The sequence below is a fragment of the Schistocerca serialis genome, chromosome 2 (genome assembly GCF_023864345.2).
Source record: "Schistocerca serialis cubense isolate TAMUIC-IGC-003099 chromosome 2, iqSchSeri2.2, whole genome shotgun sequence".
Classification (NCBI taxonomy): domain Eukaryota; kingdom Metazoa; phylum Arthropoda; class Insecta; order Orthoptera; family Acrididae; genus Schistocerca; species Schistocerca serialis.
Genome location: NC_064639.1, coordinates 346,765,845 through 346,788,393, shown reverse-complemented (window position 1 = coordinate 346,788,393; position 22,549 = coordinate 346,765,845). Strand labels below are relative to the sequence as shown.

The 22,549-nt window shown below is 44.6% G+C and overlaps 1 protein-coding gene across 1 annotated transcript in view; it reads right to left on the bottom strand.

Annotated features, from left to right (window-relative positions):
* Nucleotides 1-22,549, bottom strand: part of LOC126455969 (cubilin-like) — a 272,708-nt gene that overhangs the window by 37,065 nt on the left and 213,094 nt on the right. Inside the window, exon 5 of the mRNA XM_050091725.1 lies at nt 11-234. Coding sequence (XP_049947682.1) covers nt 11-234 — 224 coding nt within the window. The remainder of the gene's footprint in view (nt 1-10; nt 235-22,549) is intronic.

Below are 22,549 nucleotides of genomic sequence, written 5' to 3'. Positions count from 1 at the left end.
GAGTACTCACGCCGGTCGAGGAAGCGGAACCTGCCGAGGAAGCCCGAGCTGTTGGAGGGCGGGCCCGCGGCGTGCATGGCGAGCACGAGCGCCGGGCCCTGGCTGTAGAGCGCCGCGGGCACATCGCGCAGCCCGCCGCACAGCACGCCCGCGGGCGGCGTCCGGTCGTTCACGTCGGCCCGCAGCTGCCCGCCCAGCGACAGGAAAACCTCCACGCGGTCGCCCAGGGAGCAGCTGCCGACAACAACACCACATCCTCCCGTCACCAGCGCAACCGCTGCGTGAGTGCCAAGCGAAGGATCCTCAGCAGCCACACATACACACACTTACAGAAATGTGTGGTGTCTATTCTTTCGGACGTTTCCGAAAGGACAGAAACCATGAATTCATATAACTGATGCGCCTCGATGGGCCATGGATCCACCACCTTCAGTGCAAATACACATGTACGTTGGACCTCTTGCGGGAATCGAAAATTAGCTAGCGTGGAGGACGTGGACAGGGACTGCGGATAGATGGCGCCAGGTGGGAATGTTCATGGGTGAGGGAGCGTACCTATGTAGGCCACGCAATTGCAATAAACAGTGTGTCTGGGTGGTGGAGTGGTTAATGGAGCTGACCAGTGAGGAGGAGATTCCAGCTGGTGGTTTGTGTGAATGGCTGATTTGGGGGAGAGGACCAAACAGCGAAGACATCAGTCACATGATCTAGGATGGCATAAATCAACGGAGGAACAACGCAAACAGCACAGTCCAGTCAATGGGAAGGGATAAAGTGCAAATAAGGAGGGAAAAGTCTCTGTATGTCCATCTTTTCGCAGCCAGGACCTCAGCTGTTCAGTACAGAGTGTCAAATGTAACACCTTTCAGCCCAATAAGGATTCCGGTTGGGTGACTGGGTGACTGGCTGGTTTGGGGGAGAGGGCCAAACAGCGAAGTAATGTCCCATTATCTAGGATGGCATGAATCAAGGGAGGAACAATACAAACAGCACAGTCCAGTCAGTGGGAAGGGATAAAGTGCAAATAACGAGGGAAAAGTGTCTGTATGTCCATCTTGTCGCAGCCAGGACCTCAGTTGTTCAGTACAGAGTGTCAAATGAAACACCTTTCAGCCATCTACATTTCCAGATTGTTATTTCACTGGGCTACCAATTTCGGCGATATGTTGCGCCATCTTCAGGTCCACTGATCGACCTATAGGAAGATTACTACTTCTGGTTCAGTCTGCAGGAGGCGTCTGAAGAGATCACTGTCTCAAAAATCTATACCATAGTTACCAGCCATTGGATCCTGGCCCCTATTTTCACTGAACCAACGATGGGAATCTTCGTTCACGTTGGTCAGGGGCCTGAATATTTCATAGTAAAAACTCTGAAGCTGATAACCAAATAAAATAACACTTCGGAAATTAGATGGATGAAAGGTGCTTCATTAGGCACCCTAACCATATGAGAGTCGTTCACTAATAGCTAAGACATAGAAGGTTGGAGGGCGTATTTAGTGTAAAGGTCCAAAAGGCGGGAGCAGTCCAGTAAGATGTAGATCATCGTGAGTGGAGCCCAGCAACTACAAAGAGTGGGCAGCTGCTTGCAGAGTAAAAACCTATGGGTGAAACTAGTAAGGCCGATACGAGAACGGCAGAAGATCTTAGATCTCCGCCAGGAGAGGCAGAGGGAATAACGCCATGTGGTGAAAGTCTCCTTGATGGCGCGAAGTTTATTAAACAGTGCGGCAGCCCACGACTGAGCAAAAATTGATTAGATCTAACGCCGCAAATCCGCCACAGAGAACGGATAGGTGGCCACCCCCACCCCTCTCCCAGCTAGACAAACAATAAGATCATACCCAGGACACTTACGTAGCCAGTAACCCAAATGACATCGACGAAACAAGCTGCATCACCATGTTCAACGAGGTCATGGTCGTCAGAGACCAAGCGGTGGCGGGAGAAACACTGAGCGATAGCCTGAAGGCCACTCATTGAGTCTGTACATAACAAAACGTGGGTGAAGTAGGACCGTTTATTAAAACAGAGGGCCCAATTGACGGCTATCAGTTCCGCAGCAGCCTCCCATCCCCGCCACCTTCACCCATGGCTAGCGAGTCAGCAGAAGACGTGGAATCATACCCCACATACTCAGCAGACTTAGAGCCATCCGAGTAAAAAACAATGGCATCCTGAAACACCTGTGAGAGAATTCGGGACAAACAACACAACACCACTGGAGCAATGAAGACTTTTGGAACCTGGAAGAGATCCATCTGAATCTGGGGCAGTCTGGAGCCGAGCGCCCGCTACGGTCACAGGTTCGAATCCTGCCTCGGGCATGGATGTGTGTGCTGTCCTTAGGTTAGTTAGGTTTAATTAGTTCTAAGTTCTAGGCGACTGATGACCTCAGAAGTTAAGTCGAATAGTGCTCAGAGCCAACCTGGGGCCAGGTGTCTAAGCAAGGACGGCAGTGGTGGTTGGGAGAGAAACTGTGGAAGAGGACAAGGAGGAAAGAGGAAGTCATGGCAGATTCCAGCTGTTAAACCCACCTGAGGGCAGGCAGCAGGCATGTGACGGCCTGAAGATACGAAAGGAATAGGAGAGATGAGCAGGGGAAGGATGGATAGTGATGACATAAGAGTACAGGAGCTGTAACTACTGAATCGAAAATGAGAAGGATTCCTGTGTCAACCAGAAGACTGTCGACAGGCCTAGTGCAGAAGGCACCAGTAGCTTAACAGATACCACTTTGGTGAACTGGATCCAAGAGGAGCAACATGGAAGTGCCGGTGGGAAGACGAGCAGAACTAATACCTAGTAAAGGCAGAGAAGGGTCGAACGATCTGCATCACATAATGTGTGGGCAAGGAAGCGAAGAACATTGATTTTACGCAAACAGCCAACCTTCAGGTGACTGATATGGAGCGACCAAGTGAGCTTGTGAAATTATAATGAAATCCAAACTATTATCTCCTTACAGGTGTTGATAAATATCAACAGGGACAGTTGAAAATGTGTGCTCCAACCGGGACCCAAACCCGGGATCTACTGCTTACATGGCAGATGCTCTATCCGACTGTGCCACTCAGGACACGGAGGATAGTGCAACTGCAGGGAATTATCTCTGGCATGCTCCCCCCAAGACTCACACTTCCAACTTACTGTTCACTCACTACATTTGTAGTGCCCCTGTCCACTGCACACATTACTCGCGGCAGTCGATTTACCGATTCCCGTAATAGTTTGAGCAATGTGAGTGCATCTGCACTGATCACCAATGGTATCCGTTGTTTCGGATATGTCCGAAAGATCAGATACCATCTTCATATAGGTAAGGCGTAATGGCTAATGATCTTCAGTGCATATGCGCACACATTGCTCAAACTCTTACGGGAATTGGTAGATTTACTGCCGCGAGTAATGAGTATAATGGGCAGGAGCACTACAAATGTTGTGTGTGGACAGTAAGTTGGAAGTGTGGGCATTACGGGGAGCGTGTCAGAGATAAGTACCTGCAGTCGCAGTACCCTCTGTGTGCTCAGTGGCTCGGTTGGATAAAACATCTACCATGTCAGAAGGTTCGAGACCCGGTCAGGGCACACATTTTCAACTGTCCTTGTTGATATTTATCGTCGCCTTTCAGCAGCTAATGGTCTGGATTTCATTCTTTGAGAGCTCTAAGATCACCAATGGTATCTGTTCTTTCGGACACGTCTGTAAGGACAGATACCATTTCATATATAAGTGACCTTGTTGTTAAAAAGTCCCTAGAAACGAAACTGGAGAACCACAGTCACTTGTTGGGCATTGAGGTAGAGCTCTCAATCAGGATGGACCATATTATGGGGACAGAAATGCACAGCCCTCGTCTTCACTTTACACTGATAACACATAACCTTGACCTCCCTCGAAAGCTAGAATAACGGCCCCAGTATCAGCACGGTTGTCTTTAAGACATAACTGCATACACTGAATAAAATGACTACCTCCTCGTTCCTGCTTGGCGTGAGTTCATCAGTTTGCTGGATGAAGTACCTATGAAAAATGACTATGTAGACCGCATTCAAAGATTGGTGAGGTTTAATTGACACAAGGACGTCGCCAACATGATCAAAACCACGAAAAGCTGCATGCTGTGTAGTAGAAGAAGTTTTAATCAAAAGGGAACCCGACAAAACCTTACTGAGAAACTCCACTTCACCGAACTTGGCTTCGATTTTTTTTTGTAATCAGTCTTCTCACTGGTTTGATGCGCCCACTACTAATTTTTCTCCTGTGACAACCTCTTCATCTAAGAGTAGCACTTGCAACCTACAGCCTCAACCATTTGCTGGATGTATTCCATTCTCTTCTCCCTCTAGAGTTTTTGTCCTCTACATCTCCCTCTAGTACTAGTCCCTCCAGTCTAAAGAGATGACACATCATCCTGTTCCTTCTCCTTGGCAGTGTTTCCACATGTTCCTTTCCTCTCCGATTCTCTGCAGAACCTCTTCATTCCTTACTTTATCAGTCCACTCAATTTTCAACATTCGACTGTAGCACCAGACCTCAGTTGCTTCGACTCTCTTCTGTTCCGGTTTTCCCACAGTTCTGTACTACAGACGTATATTCTCAGAAATTTCTTCCCAAAATTAAGGCGTATCTTTGATACTAGTCTATTTCTCGTGACCAGGGATGATCTTTTTGCCATTGCTAGTCTGCTTGTGATGTCCTCCTTGCTACGTTCGTCATTGGTTATTTTACTGCCTAGGTAGCATAAATCTTAAACATCTACTTCATGATCATCAATCCTGACGTTAAGTTTCTCGCTGTTCTCATTTCTGCTACTTCTCATTACTTTCTTCTTTCTTCGATTTACTTGCACACCATACTCTATACTCATTAGATTATTCATTCCATTCAGCAGATCATGTGATTCTTCCTCACTTTCACTCATGATAGCAAGTCATCAGCGAATCGTATCATTGATATCCTTCCATCTTGAATATCAGTTCCTCTCCAGAAATTTTTATTTCCATCGTTGCTTCTTCTATGTACAGACTGAACAGTAGGGGCGATGGTCTATATTCCTGTCTTACAGCCTTTTTAATCAGAGCACTTCAAATGGTTCAAATGGCTCTGAGCACTTTGGAACTTAACTTCTAAGGTCATCAGTCCCCTAGAACTTAGAACTACTTAAACCTAACTAACCTAAGGACATCACACACATCCATGCCCGAGGCAGGATTCGAACCTGCGACTGTAGCGGTCGCGCGGTTCCAGACTGTAGCGCTTAGAACCGCTCGGCCACTCCGGCCAGCAGAGCACTTCGTTCTTAATATTCTACTCTAATTATTTCCTCTTGACTCTTATACTACCCGTGCCTCCTTATAGCTTACCCACATTTTTTAAGAATTTCGAGTATCTTGCCCCATTTGACACTGTCGAACGCTTTTTCAAGTTCGACAAACCCAACGAACGTGTCTTGATTTTTCTATAGTCCTCCTTCCATTATCAGCCGCATCATCAGAATTGCCTCTCTCGTGCCTTTATCTTCCCTAGAGCCAAACTGATCGCCATCTAACACATCCTCAGTTTTCTTTTCCATAAATCTGTAGATTATTCTTGTCAGTAACTTGGATGCATGACCCGTTAAGCTGATTGCGCGATTCTTCTCGCACTTCTCAACTCTTGCAATTTTCTGAATTGTGTGGATGATGTTTTTCCGTAAGTCAGATGGTATGTCGTTAGACTCAAACATTCTACCCACCAGCGACAATAGTCTTTTTGTTGCCATTTCCCCCAATTATTTTAGAAATTCTGATGGAATGTCATCCATCCCTTCTGCCTTAATTAATATTGAGTCCTCCAAAGCTCTTTTAATTCTGATTGTAATATTGGATCCTGTTTCTCTTCTAAATCAACTCCTGTTTCTTCTTTTATCACATCAGACAAATCTTCCCTCTCATAGAGGCCTTAAATGTACTCTCTCCTCTGCATTTAACAGTGGGACTCCCATTGCACTCTTAATATTACCATCCTTGCTTTTAATGTCACCGGACGTTGTTTTGACTTTCCTACGAGCTGAGTCTTTCATTTTAGATTTCTTCACTTTTTCATGCAGCAGTTTCCTCTTAGCTTCCCTGCACTTCCTATTTATTTCACTCCTCAGCGACTTATATTTCTGTATTCCTGAATTTCCCGGAACATTTGTGTACTTCCTTCTTTCATCGATCAACTGAAGCATTTATTCTGTTATGGTTTCTTCGCAGTTACCTTCTTTGTAGGTATGTTTTTCTCTCCAACTTTAATGATTGCACTTTTTAGAGATTTACATTCCTTTTCAACTGTTGTGTCTATTGAGCTACTACTTATTGTTGTGTCCATAGCCTTAGAGAGTTTCAAGCGTATCTCGACATTCCTTAGTGTTTCTATATCCCACTTCTTTGTGTATTGATTCTTCCTGACTAATCTCTTAAACTTTAGCCTATTGTTCATCATTACTACATCGCGATCTGAGTCTGTATCTGCTCTTATGTACGCTTTACAATCCAGTATCTCACTTCTGAATCTCTGTCTGACCATGAACAGAAATCTCCCCGTATCATCCAGCCTTTTCCAAGTATACTTCATCCTCTTGTGATTCTTGAACAGGGTATTCGCTATTACTAGCTGAGATTTATTGCAGAACTCAATTAGTATTTCTGCCGTCTCATTCCTTGTCCCAAGACCATATTCTCCAGTAACCTTTCCTCCTCGTCCTTCGCCTACAATTGAATTCCAGTCCCCATGACTGATTTATCGTTCTATATCGTCATATACTTTCTTTCTCTCTCTTCAATATCAGCTTACGACGGCGGCATGTGTACTGTAAGTATCGTTGTCGATAATGGCTTGTTGTCGATTCTAATAAAAACAACCCTATCACTGAATTGTTCACTGTAACGCATTATGTGCCCTACCTTCCTACTCATAACGAATCCTACTCCCGTTATACCATTTTCTACTGATGTTGGTATTACCCTATACTCATCTGACCGGAAATCCTTGCCTTCTTTCCATTTCATCCCTCTGACCCCTACTATATGTAGCTTGAGCCTTTGCATTTCCCTTTTCAGATTTTCTAGTTTCCGTACCACGTTCAAGTTTCTGACATTCCACTCCCCGACTCATAGAACATTAGCCTTTCTTTGTTTATTAAATCTTTTTTTATGATCACCTCCCACTAGGCAGTCCCCTTCTGGAGGGGACTATTCCGGAATCTTTTGACAATGAAGAGATCATCATTACACTTTTTTGAATTATGGGACACATGTCCTGTAGATACATGTCATGTGTCTTTAACGCACTGGTTTCTCTTGCCTTCTGCATTCTCATGTCGTTGATCATTGAAGATTTTTCCACCTTTAGGGGCAGTTTCCTACCCCACGGACAAGAGAGTGACCTCAACTTCTGTCGACTCCTCCGCCGTCTTTGACAACACCGTTGATAGTGAGGTTGAATTCTGGTTTCTGAAGTCTTCGGCCGCCTTGTCTTCAATATTTTCCACGAAAAATAACGGCTTTGTGGCGGTGAATGCGTACATGTCAATCCTAGTAGAGTTCAGGTAGAGTGAAAAATGTTTGATCCCAAGCTGGTGAGACTGACCTTCCTCCAAGGATTTATCCAGGGAAGGAAAGGCCGCAGAGTCATAAGAAGCAGCCTTAGACGATCATTTTCCACTTAAAGAGATGGCCATAGGAGAACTGCGAGATTCTTGGAGCTTGACATGGTTCACGTGCAAAGCATCTGCCCTGATAAAACCCACTCCAATCAAGGGCTCTCCCCTTGAGCCCCACCCAGCCAGAACTGGGCCCCTGGCATTGCGGCGATTGGTGGGAATTTTGATGCTCTGGAGTGACATGCATCTACTCCTAGGAATAGATGGTAGGCAACAGCTCACTTATCAGAGGTGTCATACCTGTGTTATCAAGGGACTCAGCCAGATGGGTACTTAACAGCACCGCCACATGAACTGGCAACATGCGCTGGTGACCTAGCAGGGTGGAGGGGTCTATGACATTAATCAAGATGCCGGCCGCGATGGCCGTGCGGTTCTAGGCGCTCCAGTCCGGAGCCGCGCTGCTGCTACGGTCGCAGGTTCGAATCCTGCCTCGGGCATGGATGTGTGTGATGTCCTTAGGTTAGTTAGGTTTAAGTAGTTCTAAGTTCTAGGGGACTGATGACCACAGCAGTTGAGTCCCATAGTGCTCAGAGCCACTTGAACCATTAATCAAGATTGGAAAGAAAGGGGGAAACGCATCCACGCTGTAGACGTCGGAGAGGGAGATTTTCTCCAAACGGCTCACACTACAGAGAGAAAATTTACAAGTAGAGGTTAAACCCCCAAGGGGACGAAAAACGGCAAAAAAGGAAGGATGCCAGAGGAAAGGGAAGGGGAATAAACCCGCAAGGAATCCAAGAAATCAGATGGGTAGCCAGGTTAAGATGAGTAAGGACACCGAGAGACGGGGAGGAGGGAGGACAGGAAGGAAATGCAGCCTGGAAAAAGAATGATCTGCAGTATCTTGGGGCCCTATGTGCGCCATGCACGAACTCACATAGGAACTGTGAGCCCTTTAAGGGAGAAAATTACAGGCTGAAGTCCCAGTCCAGCATAGATTCTCACTCGCCACCATTGATTCCACATAAAATTCTAACGCAGCTGATATCACTAGTTCCTTCCCTTTCCTTTCCTATCCTTTTCTTTCTCCCCTCTCCAGACTCAATTTACAAATGTACACTGCCTGATAAAACAAATGAAGCACCCAGAAGTGGAGGGCCAAACGAAATGACACTACATGGGTTGAGGGGGGTATGTGACGTTATTTGGATGATAACAAATCAGTCAACTTTGCAAAGAATTAGGCTGTTGTGCCGGGCGGGGTGGCCGAGCGGTTCTAGGCGCTACAAACTGGAACCACGCGACCGCTACGGTCGCAGGTTCGAATCCTGCCTCGGGCATGGATGTGTGTGCTGTCCTTAGGTTAGTTAGGTTAAAGTAGTTCTAAATTCTAGGGGACTGATGACCTCAGAAGTGAAGTCCCATAGTGCTCAGAGCCATTTGAACTATTTTTGAACAGCTGTTGTAATTGGTCTTTAATATCCCTGGTACTTTCAATGATACGAAATGGGCACCCGAGCTGGTCCCACATATGTACCAGGGACGGATCTGCAGATGCCGCTGGCCAAAGGATTACCTCATCACCAGGCTGACGGTTAACAAACACGTGTGCCATGTGTGGACTAGCACTGACCTGTTGGAAAACGTCATAATGAACCTGCCTCATGAAAGATAGCACACAGGGATGCAGATTGCGATTTGCTGGCAGAACACTTAGAAGATGCAACAGGTCGACTAAAGAGACAGCCTACAGTACCCTTCTTCGTCCTCTTCGGGATTAATGCTGCATGGTCTTGGATCAGCATGAGATAACATTAACAGAGGACATCGAAAAAGCTCAAAAAGAGCAGCTCGCTTCGTATTATCAGGAAACAGGGTGCACAGACACGATAAGTGAATTAGGGCGACGATCATTAAAACGAAGGCGTTTTCCATTGCATCAGGATCTTCTAACTAAGTGTCCATCTTCAATTCTCTCCTTTCGTTGGAGCCACCTACACAGGAAGTAATGATCACTGTGATAAAGTAAGAGACATCAGGGCTTGTGCGGAAGATTTAAGTGTCGTCTCTCCCCCCCCTTCTCTTCTCAACTGTTCAAGAGTGGAACGGAAGAGAAATAGCTTGGAAGTGGTTAACGATCCTTCTCCCTGGCACTTAGTTATGAAATGCAGAGAAGTCACGCAATTGTAGGTACAGGATATTCGTTATGTACCATTATGACGACAGAGTTCCATCAGTCATTTGCCAACCATGGCTCCTCACACGATGACGCCAGAAGAATCACCACTGAGCGTGTCCAAAACGTAGGAAGTATAGGAATTCTGCCAGGTCCACACCATACACTTCGATGGTAGTCGCCCGTCGTAGCACAAAATCGCAAAACACGATATGGTGCCATTAACCAGCAGTTTACGTTTCCTGGTTGTGACACGACACGAAATGCAGTCGCCTGTGGTGCTGTGTTAACGCTGGCATGCACATGGACGGTAATTCCTGCCTAGCTGCGCCTAGACTCCGGCCAATGGTGTGGGATGAATCAGAATGTTGCAGGGAGTCCATGATTTATTCTCGCATGGCAGGCGTGGATATGAATGGGTTACTATGTGCTTGTCCGCAGCTCGTGGTCTTGCGGTAGCGTTCTCGTTTCCCGCACACGGGGTCCTGGGTTCGATTCCCGGCGGGGTTAGGGATTTTCTCTGTCTCGTGGTGACTGGGTGTTGTGTGTCTTTCATCATCACTTCATCATCATTGACTCGCAAGTCGCCGAAGTGGCGTCAACTAAAAAGGACTTGCAATACGGCGGCCGAACTTCCCCGCATGGGGCCTCCCGGCCAACAATGCCATACGATCATTTCATTTCACTATGTGCTTGATGCACAATACGGCGATTTTCCTTTGTGATGGTCAGACGTGGTGGACCGGAACTTTCATGGCGACTATGTCCACCATCACGATCCCACGCAGTCCAATTTCTAGCCGCCGTCTTATCCGAATACCCCACAAATTCACATACTGCACAATTCGACTGGCCGACCAAATGGAGACGTACTCTGTCAGGTGCTGATGTCACTGTCTCACACATGAACGCGGTTCCTTCCTGTCAATAAGGGTGATCACTTAACAACTGACTCTGTTCTCTACATTTACCCTACCAGGCCTGGTAGCTACACTAAACACAAACAAAAGTACTGGACGCTGATTGTTGTTCCACCCGTTACGGAGAAATGCCTCTCTAATCGTTTATGTCCCCGCCACTGGTATGTATATGTACGAGATTATATTTGACGTCCAACCATGTCTTCTCGGTGCTTAACTAATTTGCTCAGGCAGTGCATATTGTGTCTACATAAAAAACAGCTGAGGTACTTGTAAAGTAGGTTGGTTCTTACGTTCCACTTCTCAAATTTTTTTTTCATTTTCCCAGGCTACCCAGCGCTTAGGTACTGTTGCGTATAAGAATGATGCACGTGAAATCTGTGGTTCACAGATGTGGGGTGCGTGCGTGCCTCAATGATGATTGTACCACAGCTGCAATCACATTGGAGAGTTATCTATGAAGAGATGAGACAAGCCTCTGCATTATGAATTGGGATATCAACATCTTTATTAGCTGCTAAGATAACGGTCTGGATGATTGACTAATTTGGCCTTTTAACACTAGTCAACATGAATCTGCTATGTTGGTAGTGTGAAGGGCTGGAGCAAGCGGAAACTATTGTCATTTTTCCAGAGAGCACGCACTTCTAATGCTTGGCTGAACGATGCTCCAAATTATTGCAGGTCGCATCAGCGATTAAGAGCCATGCATAAAATATACCAGCATGGAGAGCGAATTGAAGACCACAACAACAAGCAACAACAAGATAAGGGAAAGGGTGCCTCTTGCTCTTTACCAACGAAAACTCTATATGAAACCACCAATATTGGTAAAAATTACGTGTGCTTGGTACATTAATTCATTACCTAATGTATGCTGTTGTCTGTCTCTTTAACCGAATGCGTTCTTGTGTCCCAGCAACCATTAGTTCGCTAATGTTCTTGTGGTAACTTTGTAAATGATTTGGGAAAGGTTTTTGTGCTTTTATAAGTTGGGAAGGAAAACAAAAACTGTGGCTCTTTAAGATATTAATTCCGATTACAAATATTCAGAAATATCCACCGTGCAACAAAGTGTTCCGAGTAGCGGCACACGCCAATACTTGTCTACTTTTACACCATGGTTGCCCATTTTGAAACACTTTGCTCAACGGGACATAGCAGACTCACCAGAAGTACTGAACTGCATGTGCTTGGGTGAGAGACGTTGGTAAGGGCAGAAAGTTTCAACTTCTGCCAATCCCAGTGCTGTTCTCCAAGACATGCAGGAGTGCAACGATCACAGTTACAGCTTATCTCCCTACTGGAGTCGCCATGGCGATTCTGAGTAGGCGCTGATGACCGCACAAAGAGAAACTTCGACAACGTTGTAAGTTATAAGGGGATGTGCAGGCTACGGGATTTGGATTCGTTAGCCTAGTCAAGGAGATCCTGTTTTTAGTAACGCTGTGCTAGACGTAAACCTAGCGGTATCTACGTAGATCCTGCAGTGCAACTGCCGACATTGGTAACCTCAGTGAACGTGAGAAAAAACTGCAGGACTTGTTGCATGAAATCAACAGTCTAATCGGCAATCACTCTTCCTTGAGAGTAGACTGAAGAAAGGGGAAAGTAAAGAGGTGGAGCAAAAATGAGATTAACGACAAGCGTAATGTCAAAATTGGTGACTCTGAAGTAAATAAAGCAACCGAATCCTTCCGCCTTGGAAGCAAATTAACGTATAACGGACGAAGCTAAGAAGACTTAAAAAGCAGATTGATACAGGCACACAGCCAAAGAGAAATTTTTTTGGCACTAATAAGTGTTTTAGCATCAAACGTGGACCTTAATTTATGGACGAAATTTCTGAGAATGTAGTACGTTTGGAGCGCAGTATTGTATGTTCAACAATCATGAACTACGGTAAAACCAAAAAGGAAAAGAATCAAAGCGTTTCAGGTATTGAAAATTAGGTGGACTGATAAGAAAAAAATAACGAGGTTCTCCACAGAATCGGCAAGAAGACAAAAATTGACGAGAAGACAAAAACTGACGAGAAGGAGGAACAGAGTGATAAGACATGTGTTGGCACTTCAGGAAATTACTTCTATGATACTTCAGGTAGTGAGAGAGAGTAAAACTCAATGGAAATAAAAGAGACTGAAATACGTTCAACAAATATGTGCAATTGCTACTGCGAACTGTTACCACCGCTCTGGTGGGCTCTAATGTAACTCTGGGTGCTGTCAACCTTGTCTCTAATATGGTTCGGTCGTTACACACCCTCCTCCCCGTATCAGGACCGCGTGGCCGTCAGCTTTCCGCCTGAGACAACATCCGACTGTACACAGAGTGCGGCGCTTTCCCGGCCACGCTGCCTTGACTATACGGGAACGCTTTGCCCCGCAGCTGCAACGATATTAACGTCTAGCACTGAGGGTTAACGAGGTGGGCGCACATGCTACCGCGGCGGCGGGCAAACAACCACGGGCAGCATAATGCCGTTTGAGTCCACGGCTGCCATTATTACTCAGCCTCCCAGGACGTTAACGGGCGTCAGACGAACCTCACACGGGCAACATCATTACACGAAACACAGACGCGGAAATTACTACGTACGGCCTGGGAGCAGAAGGCGTGCAGCGCATTGTCTAACAACAAGAATATCGCTGGCAGTTATCAGGGCATACTGCGTCCTGCATACCGAGCGGATACTCAATACTCTTCTGTCTCGACAAAGAGTGATACCTGAAAGGGTAAATCTGTTACCTATTTAATTAATTATGATTTGGGGTGATTTGTTAAATTCCTACAAGATTCTATAATTACTTTGTGTACTCAGTTGTTTTCCAGAATTCATTCTGTAAATTGGATTCAGATATTGGAGTTAGCTATCACAAACACTAGGAACGATCTCGAAGCAATATTTCACTTCTGTTGTGTAGCGAAAATATCCGTCCATTCTCGGATAAGGATTTGCTTGTGAGACCCACTCTAGAATGGTGCTCCCCATTACAGCGTGGCTTTTTGCTGTAACTGCTGATCTACTTCTGTTTTGTACATTGTTCATTAGTTACCTGTTATGTACACTTCAGAACCGAAGGTAAGATCCTCCAGCTAGTATCTTCGACCCATGGTTTAGCAATCAGAACCAAACTGAATAATTCATACCAGATACACTCCTGTTGCAGAACATTAGCATTTATTACCATTTACTGCACTTCTACACTTATACGCTTACTTTCGAGTATCTGACGTTGCCGAGGAATGTATTTATTCCAATATAATAGTCCACCTCTTCCTTCCCTGTATCTCTATTTCCTCCTCCCCTGCCTGTCTACCAGCTCCTCTTCCATCTGCTGATCTGACCCTTCCCCCTCTGCCTGACTACTTCTCCTCCTCTAACCTAATCTGCTCCTTTCCCTTTATCTCCTCGTCAGTTGACGCCTTGTACATTTCCTCCTCCCCCTCTAATTGTCCATCTGCAGCTTCCAAATCCAGCTGTCCATCTCATCCTCCTGCTCCTCTATCTCTGTCCATTACCTAAACTGCTCATCCACTGTTCATCTCCTTTTCTCCCCTTTCTTGGTGCACCTCTTCTCCCTCTCCCTGTCTCTTTCCTCCATCCTGTTTCAATCCTTCTCCTCTTTTATTTCACTGTCCATCTGTTTTTCCCCTCTGTCTATTAATCCTTTCTCCTCTGTCCATATCCTCCCCCTCCATCTGCTCCTCCCCCTCTATCTCCTCCTCTAATTCCATCACCTCTTGCCCCCTCTGTACATCACCTTCAACTCTTTCTCTCAGTCTCTCTCTTTCACTTCCCTTTCTCTATCCATTTCTTCCTCCTCCCTACCTGCTCCTCCCCCACCCTCTGTCCATCTATTGCTTCTCTCTCTCTCTCTCTCTCTCTCTCTCTCTCTCTCTCTCCCCCTCTGTCCCTCTGCCCATCTCCTCCTCTTTCTCTGTTCATCTCCTTCTTTCCCCTCTGGCTATCTCCTGCCCTCTCTCTGTCCCTCTCCTCCTCCTGTTTTCTCTCTATGTTATCACTCGTACCCCAATAGCAGGTTGCTGGTTCTTACCCTAATAGCATTTTTTCCAGTATCCGGACACCCCCATATTAGGTGCATCCTGCTGCCACCTATGCCTCAGTAGTCATTAGACATAGTGAGAGAGCAGATTGGGACGCTCTGCGGATCTCACGAACTTCGAACGTGGGCAGGTGTCATAGGTTTGTACGTGAGGTTTCCACACTCCTAAATATCCCTAAGTCCACTGTTCCCGATGTGATAGTGAAGTGGAAACGTGAAGGGACACGTGCAGCACGATAGCGTACGGGCTGCGTACTGCTGACTGACACAGACCGCCGACAGTTGAAGAGGGTCGTAATGTGTAATAGGCACAGATCTATCCTTATGACAGTTAGGCGAGAGGTGAGAAATCTCGGATTTCATGGTCGAACAGCTGCTCATAAGTAACACATCACGCGGGTAAATTGCAAACGACATCTTGCTTGGTGTAAGGAGCGTGAACATTGGGCGACTGAACAGTGGAAAAACGTTGTGTGGAGTGACGAATCACGGTACACAATGTGGCAATGCGATGGCAGGGTGTGGGTATGGCGAATGCCCGGTGAACGTCATCTGCCTGCGTGAGTAGCGCCAACAGTAAAATTAGGAGGCAGTAGTGATGTGGTGTGGTCTTGTTCTTCATGGAGGGGGCTTGCGCCCCTTGTTGTTTTGCGTGGCAGTATCACAGCACACGCCTGCATTGATGTTTTAAGTACCTTCTTGCTTCCCACTTCGGAAGAGCGATTCGGGGATGGCGATTGCATCTTTCAACACGATCGAGCACCTGTTCATAATTCACGGCCTGTGGCGAAATGGTTACACGACAATAACATCCTTGTAATGGACTGGCCTGCACAGAGTCCTGACGTGAATCCTATAGAACACTTTTGGGATGTTTTGAAACGCCGACTTTGTGACAGGTATCACCGACCGACATCGATACCTCTCTTCAGTGCAGCACCCCGTGAAGAATGGGCTGTCATTCCCGAAGAAACCTTCCAGCACCTGACTGAACCTATGCCTGCGAGAGTGGAAGCTGTCATCAAGGCTAAGGGTGGGCCAACACCATAATGAATTCCAGCATTACCGATGGAGGGGGCCACAAACTTTAAGTCATTGTCATCAAAGTGTCCGGATACTTTTGATCACATATTGTATGTGTTTCACATTTGGTTGAAATCTATGAAGAAGCTTATGTCAAGGTCTTCACTCGTGGCGTACACACACGTCACATATATTTCAGATTTATTTAAAATATTTCACAAATGTTTGTTCACGTAAGTCACTTGTATCGCTAGCGAATATCGTCCTGCAGTTTCGTTTTCACGCAGCTCATTGTTTACGATGTCACAACTCCTTAACTATGTGTCATACAATGATGTAATTTTGTAGCGAAATTCAGTGGCATATGTGGATATTGATCGATAAATTTACTGCGAATAGAGTTAATAGGAAAGATGTAATACAGTTAAACGTCATGAATGATGCAGCAGTTTTTCATACAGCTTAGTCCTTATGACGTCATGTGTTAATGAAGTATGAATCGTACAATGATTCAGTTTTGTAGGTGCATATAGCCGCATACACTTTTGAGTAATCAGTTTTCTGACTGGTTGACGCGACCCGCCATAAATTCACCTCCTATACCAACATTTTCATCTCAGAGTAACACATGTAACCTACGTCCTACCGCCAGTGTTCCAAATCGAGTTTGTAACAAAGAAACAATAAAATTAAACCTCAGGCCTGATGCGGCAGTTTTTCACACATCTCAGCGTTTATCTCATACCTCTTCAAATATGTGTCGTACAACGATACAAAACTGTATCATGGCATGTGGGACGCTGTCTACGGAATATGTTGCAAATATAGTTAGTTCCAAAGAAGTATTAAAATGTCATGCCAGATGTGCCAGTTTTATTGAATGAATATTGAGTTTCGCGGATGTTTTAAATTAAGTGTAAAGTTTGCTACAAATCACTACACGCTTTTATTCTACAATACTCGATGGAGAAATTATGGGTATTCGCGCCTGTGAGCTACATTTCTTTTTCACCCCCACCCCCACCCCTTTGATAGGTAGGTGTTTCTTATCCCAACAGATATTCCTTCCAGATAGTGATTGATATCTGTAACAAGTTTGGTTGAAATTTGTCCTGAGGTTTAGGCGGAGGTATGGAACATACATGCAAATATCTGTAGACACATACATACATTTTGATAATATATGTGAACGTAAGTCACTGTGGGATGACGTAAATCAATTTTTCTATTTTCTGTTTCATTAATGGTATACATAGAGGAAGAATGACTATTGCTATAGCTCCATATGAAATTGCTTTTATCGGATTTTTTCATCGTTGTCATTTCGTGACATGTTTTTGGGAGGAAGTAGTAACATGTTTCCTTAGAGCGTAAACTTATGGGCTGTAACGAATGAATCTCTCTGTTGTAACATTACGAGCGCCTAGCCTGCAGAAAACACTTCTGGTAGCGCTAAGAATTTTGTCGGGGCGGCTGGCTGTCACTAACTGGGCGAGGGGCGAGGAGATAAATCAGGACTGCGAGTGGTCATGTGGGTGGAGCTGAGGCTTGCTCAGGCAGGAAACGATGGATCAGTGGGGAAATGTCGATCACGGGAATAGAGCGGGAAAGTAAGCATTGAAGCTATAGTGACTTGCTATTGGTCGCAATGTATATTTGCAGTCAGGTTATTAATTTCGGTCGGTAGTAACCATCCTTAGATGTGAGTAAAACTTGTTGCAAAACGTACATCACGCTGATACATGTGACGATGCAGTCAAGATCTGAAATGGCTAGTGATTTTGGCTGTCCAATCAAATGTGATAGCTTGACATATGTTATAAACACGTCTTCACTCGCGTCTGAAGATGGCCATTACTGACTGCAGTTAATAACCTGATTACAAATAAATATTGTGGTCCAAGACCGGAATTACAACAAAGAAAATATTTTCCTGCATCACCCGAAACTTTTTCGTGACTATTTCAAAACTGGTAACAAAATTTTAATACTTGTGAAAAATACTTAAAATACATTACATACATGCTACGAGAGAGCTAAATACACCATGTCAATTGTGGTGATAAAACGATCCCGTTACTAATTAAACTTTATTTGTTATATGAACTGTAATTAATATATGAATATTGTAATAAATTATAAATGAAGTGTGAAATGTAATTAACATTTCCAGTTATTATAGATCATAAAAATTGTAACAAATCAACCTGACATACAATTTGCACTTACGATAATTCACAGAATGTTGACCACGCTAGCGATTATCAGGACATGATTGTTGTGCTATTAAACAAAATGATGAATAATTATAAACACTTATTAGTCATACAACAATAGTGCCATAACTATGAGTTCCTCTACATGAAAAGACGATAGTTGCAACGTATTGTTAATCATAATTTGATGTTTATATTTCATTTTTAGTTCTTTATTTATCTAAGGACGTGTTGCGGTGTCGGATGTTGCGAGATATTCGTAAAGTTATTCATAGCTGCAAAATTAATGTACAAATATTTTATTATGAGGTCGCAAGTTCACCGAGAGTATTTACTATACGTTTGTAGTGTGTACAGATGTGAAATGCATTTTTAAAACACTTAAATGATGGTTATTTTATAAAAACATGCATTGATTAGGCTAGTGGTCATGTGCGGAAGTGCATAAAGAGCCTTGCAGATGCGATCATATGCTCTTTTGGTTGGTGTGTGGCAGACCGGTAAGGCTGATGAGGTTTGGATGGCCAGGGCACCGCACAGTCTAAGGCAGTGTTCATGGGCTTCAGGATCACGACCATAAAATTTTCTTAATGTGGTCGTGATCGTGAATACTCTTACACATTTAGGAATGTTGAAAAGCTTCGTAGGATTGAGCTGCGGAGCTTGAATTTCAGTGATGGTTTCTTTTGGGCACATGTGGATTTTATTGTTATTTAACCATTTCCAAAAAGCTGTGAAATGCAATATTTTACTGTATTTGTATTACTTTAGTTTTTGTGGCGAACGTGTTAGGTGTTCGTTGCAGTAGTATTGATCATTAATGAACTTTAGATTCCACAGTGAATGTTGGTCAGATTTCACTCTACCGCATGTAACGATTTGCTACTAATTTCGTGAATTAATATGCAGATTATCCGCTCATCTTGCATACACTAGGATTCGCAAATGTTACTTTTGAATTACATAACTACATTTTAGATTGATAGATTAAATAATATGCAGATTATGCATTCATCTTGCATAGGCCACTGTAACTGTAATTTGTGCACTACATAACGATCTTTCACGCTGTTAGATTAGATATTATTTAGGTACATTATTAATTTTATATGAGTCCACCATTCACATTTATTTCTGAAATTATTTGTTATAAATACTGGGTTTGAATTAAAAAAAAAAAACCTTGGTTTTGGGAACATGATGAAACCTATACTGTGGGATCTTATTTAAAAATTTCAACCTGGCTTCAGTTATTTATTTATTAATTATATATTTTGTAGCAGTTCGGATAATTTGTCTGTGATACTAATATATTTAAAAAATCTCACCTGTGTTAGAATTTGTGCTTAAAAGTAACGGTGCACGGTCACCATTATAAACTTCATCGAGTCATGCAGGTCTAATACTGCACACGTTACCTGCCACATTTTGACCCGTCAAAATTAGGTTGGACTCGTTCAGGGTGGGAGTAACTGAAGCAGAGAGTTGAGTTGCACCGTGACGCACACTGCTTCTCTCACAGAGTCTGCCACCGCGGTTTGATGAACATCTTTCAGGCGTCCTTGCATTTACAACACAAAATCGTGATGAAAAGTGTCCATTGCCTCTATTAATCTCACTGGAAAGGATCCCAGACTGACGATCAGTACTCAGTAGTAAACGAGCGAGTAGTAAGCTTTCGTGGGTACATAAAATTTTCTTAGATATTTCTGGGCGTGATCAACCATCCCATTTACCCACAACTGGTTTGAATGTCGTCACTCCGGACGCTAAATAAATGTCGTGTGGTTAGGGCCTCCTGTCGGCTAGACCGTTCGCCAGGTGCAAGTCTTCCGACTTTACGCCACTTCGACGACTTGCGCGTCGATGGGAATGAAATTATGATGACTAGGACAACACAACACCCAGTCCCTGAGCGGAGAAAATCTTTGACCCAGCCGGGAATCGAACCCGGGCCCTTAATTTGACAATCTGTCGCCGACCACTCAGCTACTGGGGGCGGACACTCTTGCTTGCTGCAAGATATTCCATTGTTGTGGCATCTTGGGTCGAAGAAGGAAGAGGGGAGAAAGAAGAAGATGATTCCGATGGGCGGGGGAGGGCCTTTATTGCGCGGGTTCCACAACGTGAGAGGCGGGTTGTCGAGGCGCGTTAACGGCGTGGCTGGGAGGCGACGCGACGACAGAGGTGGCGCAGAAGGCAGTGCAGACTCCAGAAAAAAATCAAATTAAGTAAGAAAAATTGTTGGTACAACATGCAGTCACACGAGAAGGCAGACGTAAGTGGTAGTAATGTTGCGAAATCGTCACCAGTTAGGAGGTATACTAGTTCAAGAGATGCTCTGAAGTTATTGCCACAATTTTTTGATGGTACTAAAGCATAGTTAAACTAATTGCTAGATAACTGCGACAGTGAATTTCACTTAGTGGCCCCTGATCGGCATGGTGTGTTGCTGAAGTTCGTTAAGGCACGAATAATAGGAGCGATCAGGAGCAAATTATTAGTCAGGGAGCACTTTGCCAGCTGTACGTGCTATTTTGCTGGAAAACTATGGTTGTAAACAGACTAGGTTTCTACGCTTGTAAAATGTATGGAAGTGGATAAGAAAGTTGCAAAAGCAATGCAGGGATGCAGCTCGCGCATTGATGCTCAAAAATGGTTCAAATGGCTCTGAGCACTATGGGACTTAACTGCTGAGGTCATCAGTCCGCTAGAACTTAGAACTACTTAAACCTAACTAACCTAAGGACATCACACACAGCCATGCCCGAGGCAGGATTCGAACCTGCGACCATAGCGGTCGCGCGGTTCCAGACTGTAGCGCCTAGAAACGCTCGGCCATCCCGGCCGGCCACATTGATGCCCTGCAGCATCATTTTAGAGAAGCAATTAGAGGTGTAATGACTGAAGCTGAGTTAGCTGGTAGTATTTCGCGGGTTCTGAATTTGGTCAGACCAGTATTCATACAAGGTCTTTAAAATGACAGAATTAAAACAGTAGTAAGAGCTAGACAGTAACACTCTCTGAGGCCGTCGATATTGCCACTACAGAGGAAAATGCTATTGCATCGGCTAAAGAGGAGCCAATAGGGAGAACTGTTTTTACAATGTCGCGGACAGACTCACTTAGAAACGTGACTTCATTTAACTGTGGTAAGAGAGGTCACGTGGTGAAAGATTGTAGTCTGCAGAAACGAGTAAGAGTAATTGAGGCAGAAGTAGAAAGAAAACACAAGAAGGGAAAAGAAAACGTGGGAAGGCTAGGGAAATTAGAATGAGAGCACGCGGAAAGATTAGCAGAAACAGAACGAGAATTCAAAGGGGATTGTAGAGAAATGGACTATCTAAAGCCAGTAAAGTGTTGCCGGTAAAGATTATCGGGATGCAGCACTGCATGTGCAGAATCAAGTAACGTAATACGCTTTAAGAGTAACCAGAAAGGCCATTGTGCCAGACAGTGCAATGAATGGGCGTGGTTAGCAAAAAGAAAGAATAAGATGCCGGAAACTAATCAGAGGCGTAATGAGACAGTCGCATTGCGCCGTATTAGGCAAGATATTTACTGTCGACTGCACGAATAAGAATTTTGTACATTTGTGGTGTACGAAAGGAACACGGAATGCGGCGAGGTTTTTCATAAATAGGGCTGCAGAATCAGTTTAGTTAAAAAGGAAGGTTTATGGAATGTTGGAATATGTAATCCAGAGACAGGTATTAGGGTCAGAGGGATCCGTAATATTGTGACTGACGCGGAAGGTACTGTAGCCATTGAATTATAGGTCGCAAGAGCTCTGTTAGTAAGGCACACAGTTCATGTTATAGGGGCAGAGATAGGTCTGCCATTTGAGAGTCTGTTAGGAAGGGTTTACTAATGAAACAGAATGCTGTGGTAAATTATGGTACAAAAAGCGTAAGGACTCGTGGAAAAAGAATCCAGTGCAAAACGAAAGAGAACCACAGTTCAAAAAGAGAGAATTTCAAAGGAAACTTGTAAACGATGAGGTGACAGAAGCCACGATAAACAGTTACTCTACTGCAGGCGTGGTAGGGGCTGCGAAACAGCGATGTGTTTGTTCGTTTTTGGTCGGAGCCGCAGAACGAGAGAAGTTGCAGTATGTCGAATAAGGTAGGTGCCGTTTCGGCAGGAGTCACGAGAAAGCCATATGTTTGTTCGTTTGCAGTAGGAGCCACAGGACGTGGGAAACGTGCGTCGAACACGCTAAGTGCCGGTTCGATGGCGGTCGGAACTGCAGAGCGATAAAAAGGTATGTTGAACGCGGTAGGACCGGTTCGATAGTGGTAGTAGCCGCAGAAATGTGGAAACGTAACGAACAAAGGGTTGGAGCCACTAGAGAGCACTGTGTTGGTCCGATTGTGGATGGAGCCACAAGACAGCGAACAGTGTTATGGAATATGGATGGAGCCGGTCAGGTGACAGCAGAAGCTGTGAAACAATATAATGATTCAGTGTTGGTTGGAGCTGTGAAAATAGGGAAATGTCAACGTGGGAGAAAAT